A 23428-nucleotide genomic window follows, 5' to 3' on the forward strand; every position below is an offset into this window, starting at 1 on the left:
TTTATGCCTAATCATCTGTCATTCAAGACATCTGTCATCTGTTTAAATAGTAAGTTTAAGGTTATGTTAACATCTAATGCATGAATTATGGCAAAAATTGAAAGATTTATTTATTTAAACGTAATTTTACTAATAAGTTTTGTTAATATATCGTATGGAATTTATGAAGATCAAGTTGGAAAATTTGATTGGAAGAGATCGTTTATAGGAAGAACTAAATATGCAGAAATTGATTCTAAAAAGGTGATTATAGCAACAGAAGAAAACGTACTTGCCAGCTTAAGTCTCAGAAATGGTCAGATTTTATGGAGGCAAGTTTTAGAAAATTCATTCAATCACGAAATAAAGTTACTGTATGTAAATAGAGACGTTTATACTGTATCAGGAACCCAAAATAATTGGATAGTGCGTAGTTGGGATATTAATTCTGGTTCTTTAATAACAGAGTGGCCAATTATAACAGAAAAATTATCGCCCCAGGAATTTACTGTCTTGGATGGAAAATTAGTCAATATTAGCCCAATCAGAGGTTCTCATTTGGAAATTACAACATACAATCTTGCTACTGGAGAATTAATTGGTAAAACCTCCAAAATATCAGCTTCATGGATAACAGATTATGCAAATTGCATTATCGTTAAATCTAATTTCGTATGTCTTTCAAGTAATGATTATTTAGGTCAATTATACTTTATTGATTTCCTTTCTAAAGAAGGCAGTGTTAACACAAAGTCAGTACAGAGTGTATTAGATGGAGTTTTAGGACCAATAAATATTCGACAACTGAAATCAAATATTCCAGCATTCTTATTAATTTCCAACAAATCAGTTAAACTAATTGAGATAAGTCAGTCAAACCTTGTAGTCAAAGATACTGACATATCTTCAAACATCCACATAACTGAAAATGAAGGTAAAATAATATTTTATCAGTTTGAAGCTAGTACCTCTCCAGAAAAAATAATAAGTGTCACAAGCAAAGAATATACTAATGGTCAAGAAATATTATCAATAGACTTGGATTACCCAATAGGATTGGGGGCACCAACAATAGTAGCAAGCTACTCAAAAGGTCCTGCTACTATTTTGTTATTAAGTACTTCTGATAACGCATTACTTGTTGTGAAATTACCCGAAGGCAAAGTTCAGTGGACCAATGAAGAAGCTCTTAGTGATATAGTTGCTACAGAATTTTTTGAGTTACCCATGTCTGAATCAGATGCTTCAATAGAGAACGAGTTCAAAACCAATTCTAATAATGTGATAAATATGTTGATGCATAGATTAACTACACAAATTAAACAGTTATCAAATTTTATTTTTGGTAGCCAATTACTTTCAGCAAGTGGTTTAGTAAGAGATGAATTTGGGTTCCATAAATTGATTGTAGTTGCAACGAAAATTGGCAAATTATTTGCAATAGACACATTTACTGGTTCAATTGCTTGGAGTTATAGATTGCCTAATATTAAACCCTTTAAATTGTTGGAAGATGAGAAGATGCTTTTGTTCGTACAAAGAACAGCTAGATATACACCGTTACCTGCACAATGCACTCTCCTCGCTGAAGATATGTTGACTGGCAATACCATACTGTTTCAATTTGATCCAATAACAGGTTATTCCCAAAAAGGAATTGAAAAATTGAATTATAGGATATTACAAGCTGTACTTCTACCATATGAAGATGAAAATAAGCTTAAACCAATTTTGTTGTTGTCATCTAATAATGAAATAGCAGTACATCCTCCTTCAGCCAAATCTATAGTACACACTCATATAAAACACAATCACATATACTTAGTAGATAGTGAGAGCAACAGTGTGAAGGGATTTAGTTTTTATCATGGTGATGATAATGAATTTGGACTTACACCAACTTGGGAAATAAAATTTCATCCTTCTAAATTAGTGTCAGTGAGTAGTAAGCATCCTAATGAGAGAGTTCATTCCCAAGGAAGAGTTTTACCTGATAGATCAGTTTATTATAAATATGTGAATCCTAATTTAATCAGTGTGGCTACATTAAGTGATGACCCTATTCATAAACATGTATTGAGTATTTATTTAATTGATGGTGTTTCTGGTTTCATTATGTATTCAACATCTCACAAGAGAGCTAAAGGACCAATTCATATGGTACATTCAGAAAATTGGCTTGTTTATTCCTATTTCAGTGAAAGATTCAGGAGAACAGAAGTGGTATCTGCGGAGTTATATGAAGGACATGTCCAAAGTAATAGTACTGTTTTTAGTTCGTATGCCATTAGTGTTTTACCTCACGTACAAACCCAATCCTACATATTACCTGCAACTCCTGTCGACATGACTGTTACTCTTACAGAAAAAGGAATAACTAATAAATTTTTATTATTGGCTTTATCTACTGGAGCTGTTGTAGAAATTCCGTGGCTTTTATTACAACCGAGATTTAGTGACATACCATGTGGTCCAGAAGAAAGTTGTATTCCTTATATGCCTGAAGTTCCTTTGCCCACAGAAGCTGTGATAAATTATAACCAGACTTTAAGTGTTATTAAAGGTATTGAAGTTGCACCAGCTAGGCTTGAAAGCACATGTCATGTATTAGTACACGGCTTAGATATGTTTTATACTAGAGTGGCACCTTCAAAAACGTTTGATGTATTGAAGGAAGATTTTGACTATATAATGATTGTATTGGTTTTAAGTGGATTGATTATTGCAAGTTATGTTACTAAATACCTTGCTTCCAAAAAAACTTTAAAACAATTATGGAAATAAGTTGTTAACTAGTCAATTTGATGTTTTTAGATATTTTTTTAGTAAAACTTATTAAAATGCAGTTTATCAAATCAATTTATTTAATAACAAAATAAAACTGAAGATTTATTTTTATTGTAATAACATCTGCATTTTTTTTGTTAGTTAGGAACAAAAAGAAATAAGGATAAATATGTTTTAATAACTTATATATTTAAAGGGAGCAAATAATGCATTTATTTAGTGTGATAGTATGAACATATTAATTACAAAGTTGAAAATTCTTGGCTTGGATAAAAATACTTATCGAGATTGACTATTTTATATACATATTGTGATGAAAATTTATTATCAAAACTAACAAAAATTTATTCATTACTGTTTAAAACAACGAGAAAAAAGTTTTTCTAAAGATATAATTAAAATATGATACAGCATGATTCCATAAGATCTACAATATTAAAAATACGTTTCAATAAGTTATCTTTTCATGAAAATTTTTCAAATACTATTTTGAAATTCACATTTATGCAAAAAACTTCCTCAAATTTTGTCACCACATTTACCGTCTTGTATCTCCATATTCTCAAGAAAATTATCACTTTAATTTCACATATTTAGTAACATCCTTTACTTTGGTTGAGTTGAGAATAGTTTCCAGAGAATCAATATTTTAATTCATCTTCTTTTAACGAACCATCTGTGTTTTTTGTTAATTATTAACACATTGAGCCCCAACCAAAATTGACCAACTTTCCCCCGGGCTAAAAATTTTTTTTTGTGTTTTTACACTTCATAAGGGGTGTGGGTCCCATTAATTTGAAATTAAAAGTGCTAAAAAATGTTTTTCATGTGCGGTCCAGCCTTGGGCCCGAGGGAAAGTTTACCCCTATAACTTTCTCTGGGGCCCAGAGCACATAATTTTTTGCAGTTTTTATTCGAATTAAATTTTTTCATTATATTTCTTTGAAGATACATGCAGTATAGAAACACAAAATTTTATTTGATTTTCCAAGGACCCAGGACGGTCCAACCAAACTATAAAATATATTTAAGGGCTGCGAACCTACAGACCACACCGGTGCTCAACGTATTTAGTTGAATTTGTCTCTTCCTGGATCTGATTTTCTCTATTCTATTAATGTTTACCTTTGCGAATGTACAAGTTTGAATGTAAGAACAGGGATTATACACTTATTGAAGACTTAGTTATTGAGGATACCTTTTATTCTTTACGCTGTCTTCTGTTGATCTCTTCAGTTTGATTTCCTGATTCTGCTTTATGTTCCAAGTATATATCCTTTCTTTTCCCCTTGTGTTTATGTGCCACTTTATCTTCTAGTTGTTTATGGTCAATCAAAAAATCATTTAAATAATCTTATAAATAATAGTATTTGTATTACTGATAATATTGCAAGAATTTACTTATTTAACTTTATTTCTTTTTGCAGCTTTACTTTATTAGTCCAGTCAATATAGACATTTGAAATAACAAAAATTCCCGGAAAGTCAAATATTGGTGGACAGCTGGGGTTTACCATTACAAATCAAGTTTTAAAAATCCGCATCGATATCAAGTGTGTTTTTGGATTTTCCTCGAAAACGGTAAGTTTTATAAAAAAAATCATACTAAAGTTGTAGCTATCAAAATCCTCTACGAGAATGATTGTTTTGATTTTTTTCCTAAGAATTAACATTCCTGAGATATCGCGATTCTAAGAGTCACATTATACATGATATGCACGTATTTCCACGCCATCTGTCAGGTAGTGGCGCGTTTTCACTGTGGTTTCTCCTGTAGCCCTACTTCACTAACTTTCATGACAATTTTAGGATAATTCAAGGGAATAATACCCGTCAAGTTCTAGATAATACCTTATTATTGATATGGCTATTGATTATTGGGTTATCAGATTCATACTCATTAAAGTCTGCTTCAACAGTTATGTCTTCTTCGATTTCTTCATCTTTCTCTTCTTCTAGCTGAATGTTCATAAATTGTTCCAATGTAGCAGATTCATTGGTCTCTTCATTAAAATCACAGGAATCTTCCTCTATTCTACTCAACTGGACATTTGAGCAGGACTGACATTGGCAATTGGTACACGCTGAAGATAACAGCAATCTGACTTTTTTACAGTCAGATTTGGCACTACAACTTTTTTTGCAATTGCACAAAATAGTGTTGAAGAGTTTTTCTGGTGGGAGTAAAGTTTCAATCGGTTCCAGAGTATTATCTATCAATTTCTAGCCCTAGTATTCAGTTGTATGCCTAGCCGTGTTTGAAATTGATAGTATACTCGAATAGCAGATGCCGATGTTGGAGGAAGATATAATAGTTGTACTTGTTTCTTGTTTCGCGTATTTTTTACAAAAGTTAAGTATCGGTACTGTCATTTTTTTTGCAGTTTTTCGCAAGGAGAAAGCGAATTCCTTCCGCAATTATTATTTGTGGTGTGGAATCAATTTCTGTAAATACTTTAGCGCACTCAGTCAAATCGTTTTTTTTTCGAATAATTTAAATACTGACGTTTTGCTCCTTCTGTACATTGCTGACGAAGTGTCGCATCCGGTTATCGCATGTAAAAATAAAATAGAGTTTTGGCATTTGAGATAAGCAAATAAACTTTTTGAAAAATATTTTTCTGTTCGCTGTTGAGCCCTCCCGGGTTTCAGAAAATAGATAATTTGATCCAATGGAGTCCTTGCAGTGAGTAGTACTAACAAATCAACATCTTCACCAACTACAATTGTTGTGTTTGTTGCATTAAATTTTTCTATTGGGTACAGGGGATTCAGTTAGCGACTGACTAAAAGAGACACAAATAGGTGCCTTAAGTGCTTGATTATGTATATACGTGGCTTATGTGCATATCATGTATAATGTGACTCTTAGAATCGAGATATCTCAGGAAGGGTAACTATAAGGAAAAAATCATAGGGTCTATTTTTGTAGAGAAATTTAAGATCTACAACTTTGGTTTAAGGTTTTTTTTTGATAAAACTTACCGTTTTCTATCCAAAAAACCTCAAATTTTGACCTCTGACTCCAAATAATTTTTGTAGCACTCATAGTTTCGATGGGAATTTTTAAAACTTTATTTATAATGGTAAACCCTAGCTCTCCACAAATATTTGATTTTCCGGGAATTTTTGTTATTTGACCACTATTTTTATGTCGAAATTGACTGGACTATTATTTACTCTTTATTGATTGTGAATATACAGCTATTAGTCAGAAGTTATTATGATAAATAAACTTGAAATGACTATTTCATTGTATGCAAAAGTTAGATGATTAATATTAGAATGTTAGTAGGAAATTTCTGATATTGATATACCAAAATACAAGGTTTTTCATCACTATATATTATTTTTACATAATAAAAATGTATAATTATTCTTAGAAACTATTAGCACTAGTAAGTGATTTATAGAATGATGAACTACCTTAGGCTTGTTCTTAGTAGCTGCACTGCCAGAACTAGTTCAGGAAACGTTCTTTGTAGCGGAACCAAAGCTAGTGTCACTGTTCTTAGTGGCAGTGCAAGAAAACTAGTTCAACCAGCTCAGCGTACTGCTTTCACTGGGTCTAGAGTCAGTTCAGCCAGTGCAATAAGTATAATCTGGAAACGGTGGCACTACATCTTCGTCATCGGACGAATGTAAAATATCAAAAAGTATTAAATAGTTTTTCATTATCCTTAATACTATAAGGCCTGAATCACATCAAGTAACCTCAAATACAACATTCAACAAATGCTCCATTGCTCTCTGACCTATATCGTTCTTTGTATCCGATCGAACTGGTCCAGTTCCAGTGCAGCCACCAAGAACAAACCTCTTATGTAAATGAAAATTGTGTAATAAATGAAATGTTAATCTACATAAAATACAGAATTATTATGATTAAATAGACCACCAATCGCTCGAATGGTTGTTTTCACTGAAGGATCTAAACTCCAAATAAGTAAGATGGCGACTAAAATAAGATCACTTGAACGCAACAAGACACACAGCTCAAGAAAATCTCAACTTAGGAATTCCCATCAGCGATAGACCAATAAATCACACAAAAACCAAGTGATATTCAGACTCGTTAACCATAGCCCAGCTTCGCCAATCACCTAAATTACTTTTACTAATAAGAAAAGGATTTGTGCTCAAGTTGGAAGAAACACCTAAACGAATACTTTTTCAAATTCTTCAAGGACTATCTCGATCCAATAAAATACGCTCTATACTTTGAAGACGATGATATTTACCAATTTTTCTGCAACATAATACAAGAAACATTCAAGAACTCGACGTATGATTTGATAAATAAATCTCTTAAGATAGAAAAATATCATAAATCATTACCATCAAGGAACAACCAACCACAATGGCATAAGTGGAACAGAAACTCAAATTCGAACCCTATATTTTTTTGATCAGTAAATACAACAGAAATCCTTCAAAACGAAAATTCATGATAACACCAATCCTCACAAAATCCTTGGAAATCATTTATCTCGATACCTTTCAAGCAAACGGCCAGAAGTTTCTAACAATCGTTGATGCATTTTCCAAATACGGACTAGCCTATTCAATACAAGGATCCAACTCTGTCCATGTCCTAAACGTTCTCATCTATGTAACACACAATGTAATACCGTACTTGAAGGTTTCTCGACACTCAAAGATTGTAATCTTCGAATGGCCCACAATCAAGGAGAATAGTCGAACGATTCCACTTCACAATATTTGAACATCATAGAATTCTCAGAACAAAGCTGAAAACCTTAAGTATAAAGGAACAAATTTAAAGGTCCATCTAGATGCGTGAGACCCATTTGACTTGGATATCGATAGAGCTTTGCTGAACAACTATACACAAAGCCAGAGATAAAACTAAAAAAATATATAAAGCTATAAACGTTAAAGAAAGAGTTATAGAGGAAAAGAAGGCAACACGAAAAACTCCTATAAACTTTAACCAAAATTCTCTCCTAAACTGGTCACAAAAGATAACGAAGTTACCATTGACACTCAAAATACAACTGTACACAAGAAAAATGTGAAAAACCAACCATGGAAATCGAATACAAATCCTATATTACAGACAAACATCGAGCGGTCGAGAGAGCCATAAGAATATTTAGCTGCTGCCGCATTTTTGAACTTTGCGTTATAGACATTGATTGTTTGGTGATTTTTTATCGATTTTTTTCGCTTAATACAGTGATATAACTCTCATGCGAACGTTTTGAAACACCAGATATAATGGCTCAAGAAGTACTGATCCTAGATCTCAAGAACAACTCAGAATGTTCTTCCTCTCAAGCTGTAACTAGCGAGAATTCGAACTAGCAAATACGATTTTATCCACTATTTTCACATGAGACCACTAGCTGAAGAAATAAATGCACTAGAAACGCAATATCAAACAGTCACATCAGAAATCCATCGGCTCCAAAATTTTGATCAAAGCTTACAGTATCTTGTAATCGCCGCTAAGAAGATACTCCAAAGCATTTACCAACAATATAAACTAATAAAAAGAGGTTTAAACAACGGTTTGGGAAGCGTTATCAAAACATTATCAGGAAATTTGGATCAAGAAGACGACGAAAGATATGAGTGGGCATCGCATCACTTGAGTAAAACCAGAACAATATAATAACGAAAATTCGAGTCTTAATACACTGTTAATGGCGAACTTTAATTACACAAGATCACTTATTACACACAACCAAAAAAATATCGTTATCGAAAAAAACAAAATCAACATCGATTTAAATAAAATAAATATACTAGACCAATTCAACTTATACAAATATCCTACTAACATTGAAGTGCTAGATACATTTATAGTGATGTTTTAAACAATCACCATGTACCTAACATGTAACATTAACATGAAATAAGTTATTAAAAAAAATAGGTAGTATTAAAATGTGGCGATCTAGTATCCAAATATTGTATTTAAAAATCATTTTTAAATGAATTATTGTTTGAATTTACTTTATTTTCTTGATATTTATAATTATGTTATTAATTAATCATTATAAAATTGATGTTAATTCAGTTATAGATATTCATTCATTCCTTTTTTATTAATTTTTGTGCGTATTGTATATTTATTGTTATAAAATTAATTATGTATAAGATGTACGAGGATATATTGAAAAATTCTTAGCCCATTATAGTACCAAACAAAATTTCAATGTCAAAATATTTTATTACTCAACATATTCTCCTCTTAATTGGATACATACAGCGAACCTGCAACGTCTCTAGATCTTTCAAAAAAAAAATGTTTCTTCTTGCTCTGCAAACCAGATCTCCTCAGCTTTTATTACCTCCTCGTTGGAAGAAAATTTACGACCTTTTCAACTTTTTTACAGTTGAGAAAAGAGGTGATAGTCGGACGGAGCTAAATCTGGTGAATAAGGGAGGTGTTTTTTGCATGGCAGCATGAGATTTGTGTACAGGGGCGTTATCCTGCAAAAACAAAACACCTGTGTATAGCTTTCCGCGTCTTTTCTCTTTAGTTTTTTCCTGTAGACTGGTCATTAATGTCTAATAGTAATCTCCAGTTATTGTTCTACCCTTATCTAAAAAATCAATCATGATTACTCCATGGCAATCTCAAAAAACTGAAGCAAGAACTTTTCCAACAGATTTTTAGAAACGAAACTTCTTAGGTCTTGAAGAACCAGAGTGTCGCCATTCAACACGCAATATTTTGTTTATGCATGAAACTGGTCTAGGTTAACTAGATATCAATACATCTCCGTACATTATTAAATATTTCATATATTCAAAATGTTAACAAATCGAACTTTATATGAAAAATCAGTAACTCTCAAGGCAGTAGTAGGTAGTTCTTCTTTTTTATCAATATTTTAGTTATTTACTGGATGAATGTTCCCAAATTTTTATTTGATAAAATATGAATATAAACAGTGCTTTCCACTAAGCGTTCACGGCGCCTAAAATAGTCTTTTGTCCAGAGGTGGGTCGAAGTGCACTCCACTAAAAAATCCAATAACTTACAAATTATAACATAATCTCTTAAAGCTTTCGCTTTATTTTTTCTGTTTTGCAATTAGGGGGCGTTCAAGTATTGCGTAACGCAATTTGGGGAAAAGGTGGGTCTAGTAAAACGTTACTTTACTGTCGGAGAAGGGGGGTTCGAACAACGTGTTACGTAACACTAGTTTTTCATTAAAATAAAAAATACTAGAAAAGTAAAATCGTCTAAGTTAGTAACCCTTTTCGTTTATGTTTTACGGCGAATCTCTCGACTGTATTGTACATCATCTTTTTTTTTTATTTATTTATTTTTTTTTCGTTATCAGTATCCGTTAGTGAAGTGATTTAACAATTCCAAAACCCTTTTCGTCTGATCTTCGGATGCCAGTGGTGAAAAAGTCTGAGTGGCTTGCAAACCTGTGGACAGAGAAACAGTATAGTTCTTCCAATATCAATTGCAGATTATAAAAACTGGTTCGAAACCCTTGCCGACAATTTTGTTTGATCTACCATTTATGAATCAATCATTATTATACCTCGTTAACTTGCTACAACTGAATATTAAATAATAAAACATAAATAGACGAGTAAAATGTACCTGCCTTTAAGGGAGTTTAGTTTAAACAGGGTACTAGACGTGAACTGATCCTTTTTTGTACCCCATTCGTTTTTTTTTTTGGAAATTCTAAGGTAAAAACCATAAAGAAAAACAAATTCTTTGCAAATAAAACAAAAGGAAAAAAACATTTCAATTCCAAAGTATGCTTAATGCTAAAATTTGAGCTTTGTTACTACTACTATTTGGTATCTTAAAGATCAAAATGCCTCGTAATCCACTCCACTTGGGTTTACTATTGTCACGCTTTGGACTAAGTGGAACGAGGAAAATCGTGGTCGTAAATGCTTAGTGGAATGCTTATATTGTCTATAATGATGAAATGAAGCAATGATTTATAATTTGAACAAAAGTCTACCTACCAACTTATCATTTGGTAACGTTATCTGTAATATTAAAGGAGTCTGCCCACTACACCGTATCATACCATGACCGTAATAGGAACGTGTCAGGCAAAAAAATATTCTTTGTATAGAAAAGCATGGCACTACGTCCACTAGACTGTTCCGTCACCGATCCGTACCGTCTCGTGCCATGCACGGAGCGTTGATAATTGTCCGCGAGAATATTTTGCCGGTGCCGGTACGCTCCGCGCATGGCACGCCACGTTGTCCAACCGATGCGCGCAGGCAGCAAAAAGGTGATTATACGGGTTACAACCGCGTATGAGGACCGTTATAAACGCGCCTCAAATGCCTTCACTGAATTTTCTTCATCTTCAACTAAGGGCCTGTACAACGTCCAATATTCTCCTTCAGTTTTCCGTTTTTTTATAGTCTCGTAAATCCAGTAGCGTCGAGTGGGTTTTTGATTCTCTTCTTCTTCCTCATCCAATATTATGGCAATCATTGCCAGTTGTCTCACAGTTAATCTTTTAATAGCCATATAATACCTTTTTTATTATTTTAAAACTCGATAACACTCACCAGAGGTCCAGGCAGTACTGATACACATGCGAGAATGAAACGACTTCTTATCAATTTTACGTCATAAAAATTGCGGGTGGGCAACATACGGGTTACATACGGACACCAAACCGGCATCATACGGGCATTAATCGCCGTCGATTCGTTTCAGTGGGCAAAGCAAGCCGTATCGTATTGCCTTCCGTGCTTGATACGTTCATAGCACGGTCATGGTATGATACGGTGTAGTGGGCAGACTCCTTAAAGGGTAGCCATCAATCTCTCATGTAATTAAAAATATTATTAGATTATCAGTTATTTCAAGTAATGTGGAATTTTGTCTTAATTCGTTAACAACGTCCTATTTTACTGCTCAAGACCATTCATTTTTTAGCGATATTGGAAAGAAACCAAAACCATTGAATGATATACTGTAAAATGTGTTTATATGATTATTATTTCATACATTTCTTCAAATTAATATTGTTACATCGTCTGCATACGCAACAACTTGTACAGCTGAACAGGCCTTGAAGGTCGAAGGCTTGGAGTCGGTCTACTGCTTTTCTCCATTTAGTTTTGTCCATGGCTACGTCATTCCAGTTATTTATTTTAGATCTTCTCTTTATACTTCTATCCCTTAATAAGGATCTTTTTGGTCTGACCACGTACAGTGCTTTGACTTTTGCGTTTGTTCTTCTCCACTCCTCTGAAATCCTTCTTAGTACCTTTCTCTACCATATGTTTATTTTGTTTTCTTCATATAAATGCATAACTTGGCGGTTCTTGAAATATCTTAATAGTCCTCCTAGGACTCCAAACGTTTTATTCTCTTTATCCAGTCTTTTATAGATTTTCCTGGTTTTACCTCCTTTGTTTGTGATTGTTACTCTCCCTGTTTTGCTGTGTCGTCAGTTTAATTGGAGTTATTCAAATATCTTCCCATCTCTATATATTTAGTCCATATTCTTTTGCTTTCTTTTTATCAATATTCTTGATTTTGAGTAACTTTATTTTTTCAAATGTTAGATATCTCTTTTTGTATTTTTTCATTCCACTAAACGAGGTTACAGTTTCAAATACGTATTTTTATGTCCTTAGATGGTCCATTCCTCTTTCGTCTTGTCTTGCTATCTTCATGTATTTGGTTTATTTCTAGACCGATTTTTCCTACTCCTGTTTCCAGTTTTTTCATTACCTTTATTAGTTCTTCTCTTGTATTATTTGTTATGATATTTTTGTTATTTCATTTTGATTTTCTTACTTCGTTTTCTAAAATCATATTAAACAGGGTTGGAGAGATCGAATCGCCTTGCGTGACTCCTTTATTTATTTTCATTTCTTCTGTTAGTGTTCCCAGATATCTTACTTTGGCTTGCGTGCTTTGTTATATAACTTTCATTAACATCTTTAATTTTCTGAGTACTTTTAGGTGTTTATAAATCTTCTATCACTGTCTATTTATTGAGTCAAACGCGCTTTTAAAATCTATGAAGATTCTGTGTAGCTCCATTTGAGTTTCCATGTTTTTTTGTACTGTTTGGTCTATTGTGTGGATTGCGTTGATTGTGGATCACCCTTTTCTGAACCAATTTTGGTAGTCTCCCAGTATACGTATAATTTGAGTTTTCTAGTTATTAATATGGCTAGTATTTTATACGTAATATTAGGAAGTCCTCTTGATCTATATTGTATTGGTATAATAACACCAGTATTCCATTCCTTTGGGATCTTGTTTTGTTACCAGATGGTCTCGATGAGTTGATGAATTTGTTTTTTCATTTTTTCTCCGTATTTTAACCGATCAACTTCTATTCCATCTTCTCCAGGGGCTTTCCCATTATGAAGAATCATATAATCAACAAATGTATCTTGATTGTTCTATATAAAATTGTATGTGTTTGAATTCTCAAAAAAATTTTGTACAAATTAAAATGTAGAGTAAAATAAACTTGAGGTTTGGGGATTGATTTTTATTATTTCATCTCGGTATGGTGTTTATTTTTATGAAATATTTACATTTATGGCAATGAAATAATATAAAAATCATAATGATTTTATTAAAACAAGACATCTAGAATATGTAACTAAAAAGTGAAAAAAATTTTAAAAACACACTTTTAAGGCACATCTTGCTGAAAATATAAAAAAAAACATTTAAAAAAAAGCTTACAACAACAATGAATGAAAAAACTTTGTTCCATATTTCATTTTTTCATTCATTGTTGTTTTGAGAAAAAATTTCCAGATAATTTTGAGAAGAAAATTGCCGAAAAAATAAATTTTTTCACAGCGTGATCGGGATTTGACCCCCCGACCGGTGAATCCGGAAGTTGACGCCTTAGTCCGCTCGGCTAACGAACGCAATTAAAGTGGTGGGATATACTAACAATAATAAGCCACAAATGAGAGTTACAAACAAACAAGCTGACAAACCCACATACAGGTGGCATAGCAGTTTCGCGATTTAAAATGTTTGATTTCATACTTCAATACTTGCGGGGCCCCAGACTTTAAAACATTAAAACCGTGTAGAAAATATTTATATACATATTTATTTTTAAGTATAAAATTAAAATAACCTCAGAATAGGGGAAATATTAGATAAAACCTTCACAGCTTTCTGAAAAATACTGAGAGACTGATAGCCCTGCGGGGCCCCGGGAGGCGCGGGGCCATGTGCGATCGCACAGCTCGCACATGCCTGGCGCCGCCACTGCAGGTGAAGCTAATATAAGTGTGTTCAATAGTGAAGTGTATGTTGGTAGATCTGTTGTTGATCACGTTGAATAATTGCATTTTAGTAGTGCTCTTCATTTAAAAATTAGATTTTAATGAAAAAAAAACCTTATGGCTATTTTATTATCATATAAGCACCTCAATCTTTGATAAATAAAAGGTAATTAAATATCTTAATAATAAACGTCAGTGGCGGATCTGGAATTTTATTTGGGGGGGGGGGTCGGAAGGTGCTGAACGGTGGAAAATTTTGTGAAAGAACCGCTGAGTTACTGTACGTGCGTCTTTGATAGTGCGCTTTCATTTCATTCAAACCAGATAAACGGAGCGGGCAAAAAAATCAAAACACTTTATGTTGATTGATTGCAGGAGAATTAAATGTAACTAAAGTCTATTTATCAAAGAAAAATAGTAAACCAAAACGACGATCAGCTCATGAACACCACAGGCGAAACGCGGCGCGGCATTTTTATTTAGTTACTGTGCGGGATAGGTTTTATCTGAAAACATTAGCAACAATGCAAAAATATGATAAAAAAGTTGTTGGCTCTTTGCTTATTCTTGAGATAATGAGACTCATAGTGTTTATTATAACGATACCACAGATTGAAATTATTACATAATACTTAAATGGCCATTATATTCTCTGTACATTAAAATCTAATAATATTTTTTTGGTAGTACAAATAAAAACAAAACTAACCATGTGCGATTTTTCTGTAAAATAAAACATTCTTCCAAGGTCTTTCCGACTTCTGATTTAACAGACTTGGCAATTATTAAACATCAGGGATCTATTATAAAACTGAATAAATATCATGAAAAAGCTTGTGCATGAAAAAAGTAATAGAAATCAAAAACTTCTGTAAATCAGTACATTTAAAACTGATCAAAACCTCGTTCTGGATTAAGAACACAGACGGTGTTAGTTATCTCTGGTTAAAGTCCGAAATCAGATGATCTATTTAATCCAGGGTCATAGTTTCCGAAAAGCCCTATGATTAGAGATCACCGATATCAAAAGGTGGTTTATGCCTATAGTATACTTTATTAAGGGCCAATTTTACAACCTCAAACTATGGTTTGAACACTAGTTTAAACCAAGATTAATCTACTGCAAAGATCACAGTTAAACAGACATTTTTCTGTCACAAATATAACCAAAATTTTTCGGATATTTTTTCTAAAGTTGAATTATTTGAGCAAGTTGTACGAAAAAAAAGAATTCTACAATTTCTATGAAGTAATACTTTTGGTTAACCTGGTGAAAAAATACAAAGAAACAGTCGAATCCAATAAAAGATAATTTAAGATTCGCTGTAGAACGAATAACTTTTTGTTTTCTCGCCGTATCAACAATGTTGATAATTTCTTCATCATCATCGTCGAGTTTATGAAATATAAACTACGAATCTTCAACCATTCTACTAAAATCCTTTATAATATTGTAGAAATGTAAACAATATGAAAGAGTTAGGTTCGGATTCTTCGTTTCATGTTAAACTGAAGTTAAAAGTACCCCCAGACCGCCGATAATGTTTATCCGGAGTTTATTAGTAAACGCCATCTGTAAAACGTGAAAAAAAAACAATATCTGTTAAGCCGAAGTTTGAAGTTACATTTATAAAATTGGGCTTAAGAATTTTAACTAACGGCTTCTTTTAATATTTTCCAAAATAGGTTCTTTGAAACTTGCTATTTTATATATTATATTCTTCGGATTTGTATGAATATACGAATATATTTCCCAATAAAATTTCACTTGATATATTTCATTCAATAAAAAATAGCTGTCTATTTTATACTTTGAAGATCAATGAGAAGAGAAGAAGAAACAAATCGTAGCATGTGTACATAAGTAACCTCGTCCAATTTGTTTGCCAACCATGCAGAAAATAGAAAGATAATTTTTCTTAAAACTTCTCTTAATCAAAAATTCTAAACATATGTATAACAAAAAATGGACTTGAAAGTTTTATTTTTCTTAGGAACAGCTTTTTTAACTTCTGTTATTATATCTGTAAGTATTATAAACTGTTTTTTTTTGTTTCATTATAACTAAATAAAAATGTTTTTGCATAGGTTTGTATCCTTTTAATAGCCACGTCTAAGGCATATCCTTTAGTCGTTAGGAGTAAAAAAGAAAAATATTTTATCGATCCTATTAGTGGGAAAGAAATACAATTTCCAACTAACAATGAGAAATCATCAGTTCATCTTAGTGTTATAGTACCTGCTTATAATGAAGAAACAAGACGTAAGTACCCTTCAGTGGATTTGTTACTTTAATTAAAAATTACCACTGGATATATACATCAACAATTTAATTTGGGGGATTCTTATTTTACTAATTATCAATCTACTATGTTTGGATATTTATTTCTTGGAACTAGTACTAAATCAACAATTTATAAAATAAAATAATATTATTCGATCATCTACAGTTTTTGTATGGCATGAAAATTCAATAGCTATGACACAATATTTTAATACTTAGGTTACCACAAGTAATTAATCAAAGAAACTAATATTTGAAAAATATGATTTCTCTGAAATATCGTTTTTGTTGAGGATTTTCTTGTTTAGGACATTAGAAATTCAAAGGTAATCTAGGAATATAGTAAAGATCATAAGTGTAAAAATATATGTGAGTTATATAAAAATAATGTGTTTCAATAGAGATAAATAGCGTATATTTGATAATTTAGTGGCTAGTTGGAAAAATTATATTTGAAGCAATTTTATTTTCATCCCAGTACATTTGTTATGAAATTGATCTATTTTAGTTCCTCCTATGTTGGATGAATGTACAGAATTCTTAGAGAATAGATGTAAAAATTCAGATTTTAAATATGAAATAATAGTAGTAAGTGATGGCAGCACTGATAAGACTGTGAAAATAGCACAAGAGTATTCCAAGAAACTGAGTACAGATAAAATAAGAGTGCTGGATCTTGAGAATAATAGGGGTAAAGGAGGAGCTGTAAGATTGGTAAGAATTTCAGGTATCAGAAAGATGAAACTTTCAAATGTATAGAATATCAAATAATGTATCAAACTAACCTTATCACCTTATATTCTCTTTGGTAAAGTAGATTTCGAGTCCATCTACTTTTTTAACTTTTCTTTGTGACTAAGCATTCTTCGAACTGTTGCACAGTGGAGGGAACCTATGCATTTGGTGGACATAGGACCAATATTTTAAATTTCGAATTTTTATTAAAAAGAAAATTTCCACTTAAGATATCTTATTAAAACGACCGTCCATGGAAAATGACCCTTTTTAAAAAACCACAGCTATTTTGATGAACCAAAATTAATGAATCATCTTTATTGCAATTAGTTGACTTTATTATCATAATTTAAGTTTATGCAGCTTGAACTTTTCTAGACTCCAGACTAGACTCATAACGGAAATGGTTCAGAAATCTACCTCCACATAAATTAACTACATATAAGGCTTACAGTTTACTTTACACTTTACACGAAAAATTTCTTTTTAATATTTTTCCTTTATCTTTTACTTTTTTAAAATTTTCTTATGTATGTATGTAGATATTGGGGTATCATATACACTGCGAACCAAAGGATCTATTGTGTCCCCCATGTTACTCCTATAAATTCCAGTTTCTTTGTTTTAAATATTTGTCTTCAATCTTCATGGATTGTAAAAACAAGAGAGTCAATAAAGAAATAAAATTCAGTATTGGTATAGTATTGGTAGCAATATGAACAAAAAACGCGAGTTTTTTAAATATTTTAAAACAAACCATATAGATTTCAAATATTTTGTTCGGACATAAGGACAATAGATTCAAGATATTGAACTCGAAAATATTCCTAATAAAAAGGAGTTCTGTGTACATGGAACCCTTCTTATATCGAAAAGGGGGGTTTTGGTTTGCTGGAAAACCCTATAACCCTTTTATACGGTTGCTCCTATAAAAAAAATTACCTAAGTAAAAGTTTCTGAGCATAGGGTGTGAAATCGATTTATGCATCAAATAATAGGGTTCCAATTAAGAAAAAAGTGTCTTCTGGGCCAACCTGAACATCAAAATTTAAATTTGAATACAGAAATCCATTCCTCGTTGAAAAATAATGGGGGTTTATGTTTAACTTTTTTTCAGTCTGGTCATAAAAATACAATGTCCAATAATTTGGTGTTTCGCCCCAGTGTGCATTGGTGACATTCATATTGAACACACTCTTAACGCTTTACCTTTAGTCTCTGAAGACGATAACTTGGTTATCAAAACACGCATCAGTGTAGTTGTTAGTGTTGGTATAATGGTAGTTTAAACATCTTGTTCAGTATTTCTGATTCTGTTATCCTAAAAAATCTTACTATATAATACACACAAATAATCACTCATTTTAGATACTTTTATACATATAATATTCATATAGGATGATATTAATCTTATATAATAATGATAAATCCTTTTTTATGAACTGCACAACAATGCAGCTTGCTCAATATTTACTTCAATTGCACTTTTATGTTATTGAGAAATGAATTTATTTAAATAGTAACAAAACAGTTTTAAATATTACACAACATAAACTAACATAAATATCTAATGCTGAATCAATATTACTGAAACTAATACTTATTGTTAAATCATTTTTAACAAGGTTATAATCAGGATTAAAAGTACTGCTGTGAATGAAGTAATAAAATAAATAGAGCAAGCATCACCAAGTATGTTCAGCTGTTATTTCAAAATGTTTTGTAAACATTATTGAGTCTAAACACGTTAAGTGGACCTCCCGTTTACCTCTTGATTATAGAAAACTTATTAAAATATAATTATCGAAAGTAGTCATACCTAAAAATATCCCTCAAAACAGTTTTTGAAAATTTTGATTTTAGAAAAATTTTGAAAAAGTTATTGAAGATACCTTAAGTTAAGTTAAAATGATTTTTACAATTTAATTTTTTTAATATTTTTTCATATTTTTAACAATATTTGCACATAGTACTTAAGACATATTTATAAAAACATATTTTCAAGGTATGTATTAAAAATTATTTTCCAACTGACTAATATTTTCAGATAAAAGAAAATAAGCTTCACCATCAGTTTTCATTTGCTATTTATAAATATAAAACAAGTAAATTCCGTCGGCTATCTAGATTAATTTGTTTTTTATCATAAATTTAGGCTACACTAACAAGCATTTTTTTTTCATTGACGAAAATATATGTTTCATATTTATGAAATTTTGATAGATGATTGTTAGGTATGACTTCTTTCGATAATTATATTTTAATAAGTTTTCTATCATCAAGTGGTAAAAGGAAGGTACACTTGATGTGTCTTGACTCCATTACCAATATTTTTGTTGCAGGGTATGCAAAGTGCAAGGGGCTCAGTATTATTATTTGCAGATGCAGATGGAGCAACCAAATTTTCCGAACTAGCTAAAGTTGAAGAGGGACTTTATAAATTAATAAAATGTATTAACAATATTTTCGATTCCATAAAAAATGTCTATTTAATTGAAATAACTTATCTTTTAGATGATTACCAAAAAAATCCCTCAATTGTTGAAGAAAAATTAGCCATTTCTATTGGATCTAGGGCGCATCTTGAAAAAGAAGCCATAGCAAAAAGAAACTTTTTCAGAACGATATTGATGTATGGTTTTCATTTCCTCGTGTGGCTTTTTACAGTAAGAGGATTGAAAGATACACAATGCGGTTTTAAATTGCTTACCAGAGAAGCTTCAAGAATTTGCTTTGATAGTTTGCATGTTGAAAGATGGTGAGTTTAAATTGAAGTCTGTAGTAAGTTTGAAACATAATAGTAGCTGTACTATTATAGAGTGTTTGCAATTGCAGGCAAAATTTCAAGTATTTTTATTTATTTTAAAAAAATTTACACAAATGATACATAGTTACATTAGAAGTTTCAATATCAGAATTTTTATCTTCAAATTTTGATTATCACTTTAATTTGAACCTTACGAATAGCAACTGAAAAGAGATGTTTTTTGTTAGGATTTCTACAGTTTGCTTAGAAAAATTTGGAAAAGCCGTGTGAGTTAATGAGGAAAATAATAATTGTGTAGAATTCAGAAAGCTCATTCAATTTACGATATTGGTTCTCATTGGCATGGGTAGTGGAATGTGTGTTCCATTTTGAGGTAAACAGGAGGCAGGCCAAAGGGGGATACATCGTTCTTATTTTAGTTTTCAAGAACGTGAGAATTGTTACATTGTCAGTAGATAGATAAATTGAAAGATTTTTTAAATCAAATTTGGGTGGAAATATGTGAAATTTAAGTCATGTTTGTCTTATTTTGGAGCAGGAAAATCTAATTTTTAGATGTTACTGTACTGTAACGCCTTTTGATTGTGACATTCGACAAAAAAATATATACAGAGTGGGACACAGATAATAGTTCTTCCTAATATTTGAAAGGATTTCTTAGATTATAAGTAAATGTTGGAACATCGATTTTTGTTTTACATATTTTTTCAATAAAGATAGTGGCGGATTTAAAGGCTTACCCTTTGTAGGCTATTAATCTTTTTTCGCCTCGAAATTATTCAAATTATATTTAAGACTCTGCTTAACACTGTTTCGTTTAGCGCTCTTTTATGTCAACCCGGGGATTCTCCTAAATTGTGCGCAGTGCTAGGCACAGAACATAACTTAAAAAGAAATGCAAACTTAGTTGTTATTCAGTGGAAACAACATGGCAGATTTTCGATGCCAGTGCCCTCGATGGTAGGTGGTAGAACTAATCTATTTTCGCGGTTCATTTGAATTTATAACAAAGAATATCTACTCTATTCTATATTATTTATTTGCATCCAGTTCCGATTTTGAACTTTTCTGAATTCACGATAAAAAATATCTTAGAACTGGGACGACAAGTTTATTTACAAAATAATACATATATTTTCAACTAAACCAAGGAAAATTAATAAACATGATTACAATAATTCTTTTAAAATACAGATTTTTCTAAAAAACAAATGGAAAAGTGTAATATATAAATAAATACTAATCAGAAATAAAAACAGTAAAATAATATCATTACAATGATATAGTACTATCATTTCGGGATTTAAGAAAAAAATATTATCGAAATTTCCTAAACATATCTCATAATTAAAACAAGAAAATAAACCAATTACACTAGAACCCCGTTAATCCGATTTTGCACCATCGCCGTGGAAACAACAAGTCAGCATGTGTAGACATAGAGCTCTGCTCTGACGCGTCGGAGTTCGATACAACTTCATTGCCACCGGTGCCGCTTTCCTCGTCGTCACTGCTCTCGATTTTCGGCGGTTCACTGCTGCTGCTATGTCCCTGTAGGCCATTCCTCGTGGGTGTCGGCATCTTCTGCCATCCACTCATCGATGTCTGAGTCGTATGCTTCCCCACAACCTGGAATTTTTTTCACTATTTGAAGCAGGGGTCCTTGGTTGGAACTGTCATCTGGCGAGTCAATAAAGTCAAGGGAAGTCCATAGCTTCCTCTAAGACTTTCTAACAGCCTGATCAGTAACTGAATTCCATGCCACTACTGACCAGTAAGCTACATCTTTCTCGGTCACTTTCTTGATTTTTTCAATTAATTTAGTTAGAATCTCCTCAATAAGTGAACGGAGAAATTTCTTACTATAGTCTAATTTAATTGCCTGGAGAACCCCTTGGCCCATAGGCTGTATCAGAGCTGTAACATTGGGTGGGAGGAATACAGTTTTGATTTCTCCACTTTGTAATAGTGTGATGTCTAGGTGAGATTGTGCGTTGTCAATGAACAAAATTGCCTTAATTGGCAAGTAGTTTTCTTTATTGAAATGTTTAATAGCCTTGACGAACTCCCATTATCTCCCAGTATCCCAAATAATTGGAATTTTGCTGCTTGAACAACTCAACTAGGTTACTTTCAAAACCTTTCACTTCGAGAAAGTTATACAATCTTCTTTTTGAAAACTTTTTGAAACAGAAGTTGATGACGAATGACATTTGTGTTGCCGAAATTCACATACAAGTTGATCTTCTTTTTGGTACGTTCTGTGGCGCTTAGTTTCTAAATAATATCTGAAACAGTGTAATAGTTGTGTTGGTTAGGTAAATGCGGTGCTGTACGGACGCATTTTTATCATTTGACATTATTGTAAGTGAATAAATTCATATAATACTATAACGATAAATACAGTGACAAATATCATGATCTTTAGTTTTTATCATGGGTAATAATAAAAAACAAGAAAAGAAAATAACCAGCAAAAACATTCCACTGGAAACTAAAATGCAAATGATTAGAAGATTATATTCTGGTGAACGTCGTTCTGAAATTAGTGATGCACTGAATTTGGGAACTTCAAGAGAAAATACTTTTTTTAAATTTAACATTTTGTTATTAAGTTTATACAAATAAACACCCTATTTTTATATGTATTCTCAGCTCTACAAATTGATGGACATAATTCAGAACCACTTTGTTTATCTTCAACAACGAGGGTAAACAGTCTAAAATAAATATTACATTGGTCCTGTTGATGGATATATTATACATAACAAACAACAACTACTGGTGCTACGGCCCTCAAAGAACCTTGGCCTCGTCTACCACATTTCTCCAATCATCACGGTCCAATGCTCGGCGTCTCCACCCCCTCCACCTTGCTTCCGAAAATCCTCTTCGACATCATCCGGCCATCGGTTGCACAGTCTCCGGCCCTCTGGCTTCTGCCGATACGCTTTGCGCACTTCCCGCTCATCAGGTATGCGCTTCAAGTGGCCTAGCCATCTGAGTCTGGCCCTCTTGACTTCTGGGCATAGGACCGGTAGAGCTCGGTGTTTGTACGGCTGCGCCACGCGCTCTATTTTAACACTGATCCATATATTCGGCGTAAGATGTTTCGCTCCCACGTGTTGAGCAGCCGCTCCTCCGCTTGTTAGATCATCCAACAAGTTTTCATTGATTTCACTCATTAAATTGCTGAAGTTACACAGAGTTATTCAAAAACTTTCTGACACGATTCGACTTTAGTCAATAAATAGGTTGCTTGTCATCCAGGTGCTTGAGAATTAGATTGATGGGAGATATGTTACAGGGCGTTTGACGTAGAAATGTTATATATTGCACAAAGTTTGAAAATTCCTATTTCCGAAGTAGCCGTTAAATGGACTGAGATCGATGGTTCGAAAGTTACTCCGGTATGGAGTTGGATACAAATGGGAGTTGATTTAGGACTTATTTGGTTGCGATACACTATTGGAGCTTGGAAAATAAAACCAATTAAAAAAGATTAATTCGATCAATACATTTATTGTATATTTTTAGTCATGTAATAAAAAACTACTATTGTTCATATTTTATTCTATTCCTCTAAGTATTAATCAAAATCCATTGAGTTAAGTGACTCAATTCAC

The 23428-nt window shown here is 32.3% G+C and overlaps 2 protein-coding genes across 3 annotated transcripts; both read left to right on the top strand.

The window, feature by feature from the left end:
- The first annotated feature begins 39 nt into the window (after positions 1–39).
- Positions 40–13249, top strand: LOC130902012 (ER membrane protein complex subunit 1). Its single transcript, XM_057813800.1, has one exon. The coding sequence runs from the start codon at positions 88–90 to the stop codon at positions 2761–2763; it is 2676 nt and encodes an 891-aa protein (XP_057669783.1). The 5' UTR covers positions 40–87; the 3' UTR covers positions 2764–13249.
- Positions 13250–15875: 2626 nt separating this feature from the next.
- On the top strand, positions 15876–23369 carry LOC130902013 (dolichyl-phosphate beta-glucosyltransferase). 2 transcript variants are annotated; one of them, XM_057813803.1, is made up of 6 exons: positions 15876–16042; positions 16105–16279; positions 16809–17014; positions 19378–19486; positions 19550–19793; positions 23110–23369. In XM_057813803.1, exons 1-6 carry the CDS (start codon positions 15983–15985, stop codon positions 23306–23308), a joined length of 993 nt encoding a protein of 330 aa, XP_057669786.1. In that variant the 5' UTR covers positions 15876–15982; the 3' UTR covers positions 23309–23369. The 2 variants fall into 2 exon arrangements, with proteins under 2 accessions (XP_057669786.1, XP_057669784.1); XM_057813801.1 differs by having other exon boundaries at positions 19378–19793.
- The last annotated feature ends 59 nt before the right edge of the window (positions 23370–23428 follow it).

This window comes from Diorhabda carinulata, chromosome X (assembly GCF_026250575.1).
Source record: "Diorhabda carinulata isolate Delta chromosome X, icDioCari1.1, whole genome shotgun sequence".
NCBI classification, from domain to species: Eukaryota; Metazoa; Arthropoda; class Insecta; order Coleoptera; family Chrysomelidae; genus Diorhabda; species Diorhabda carinulata.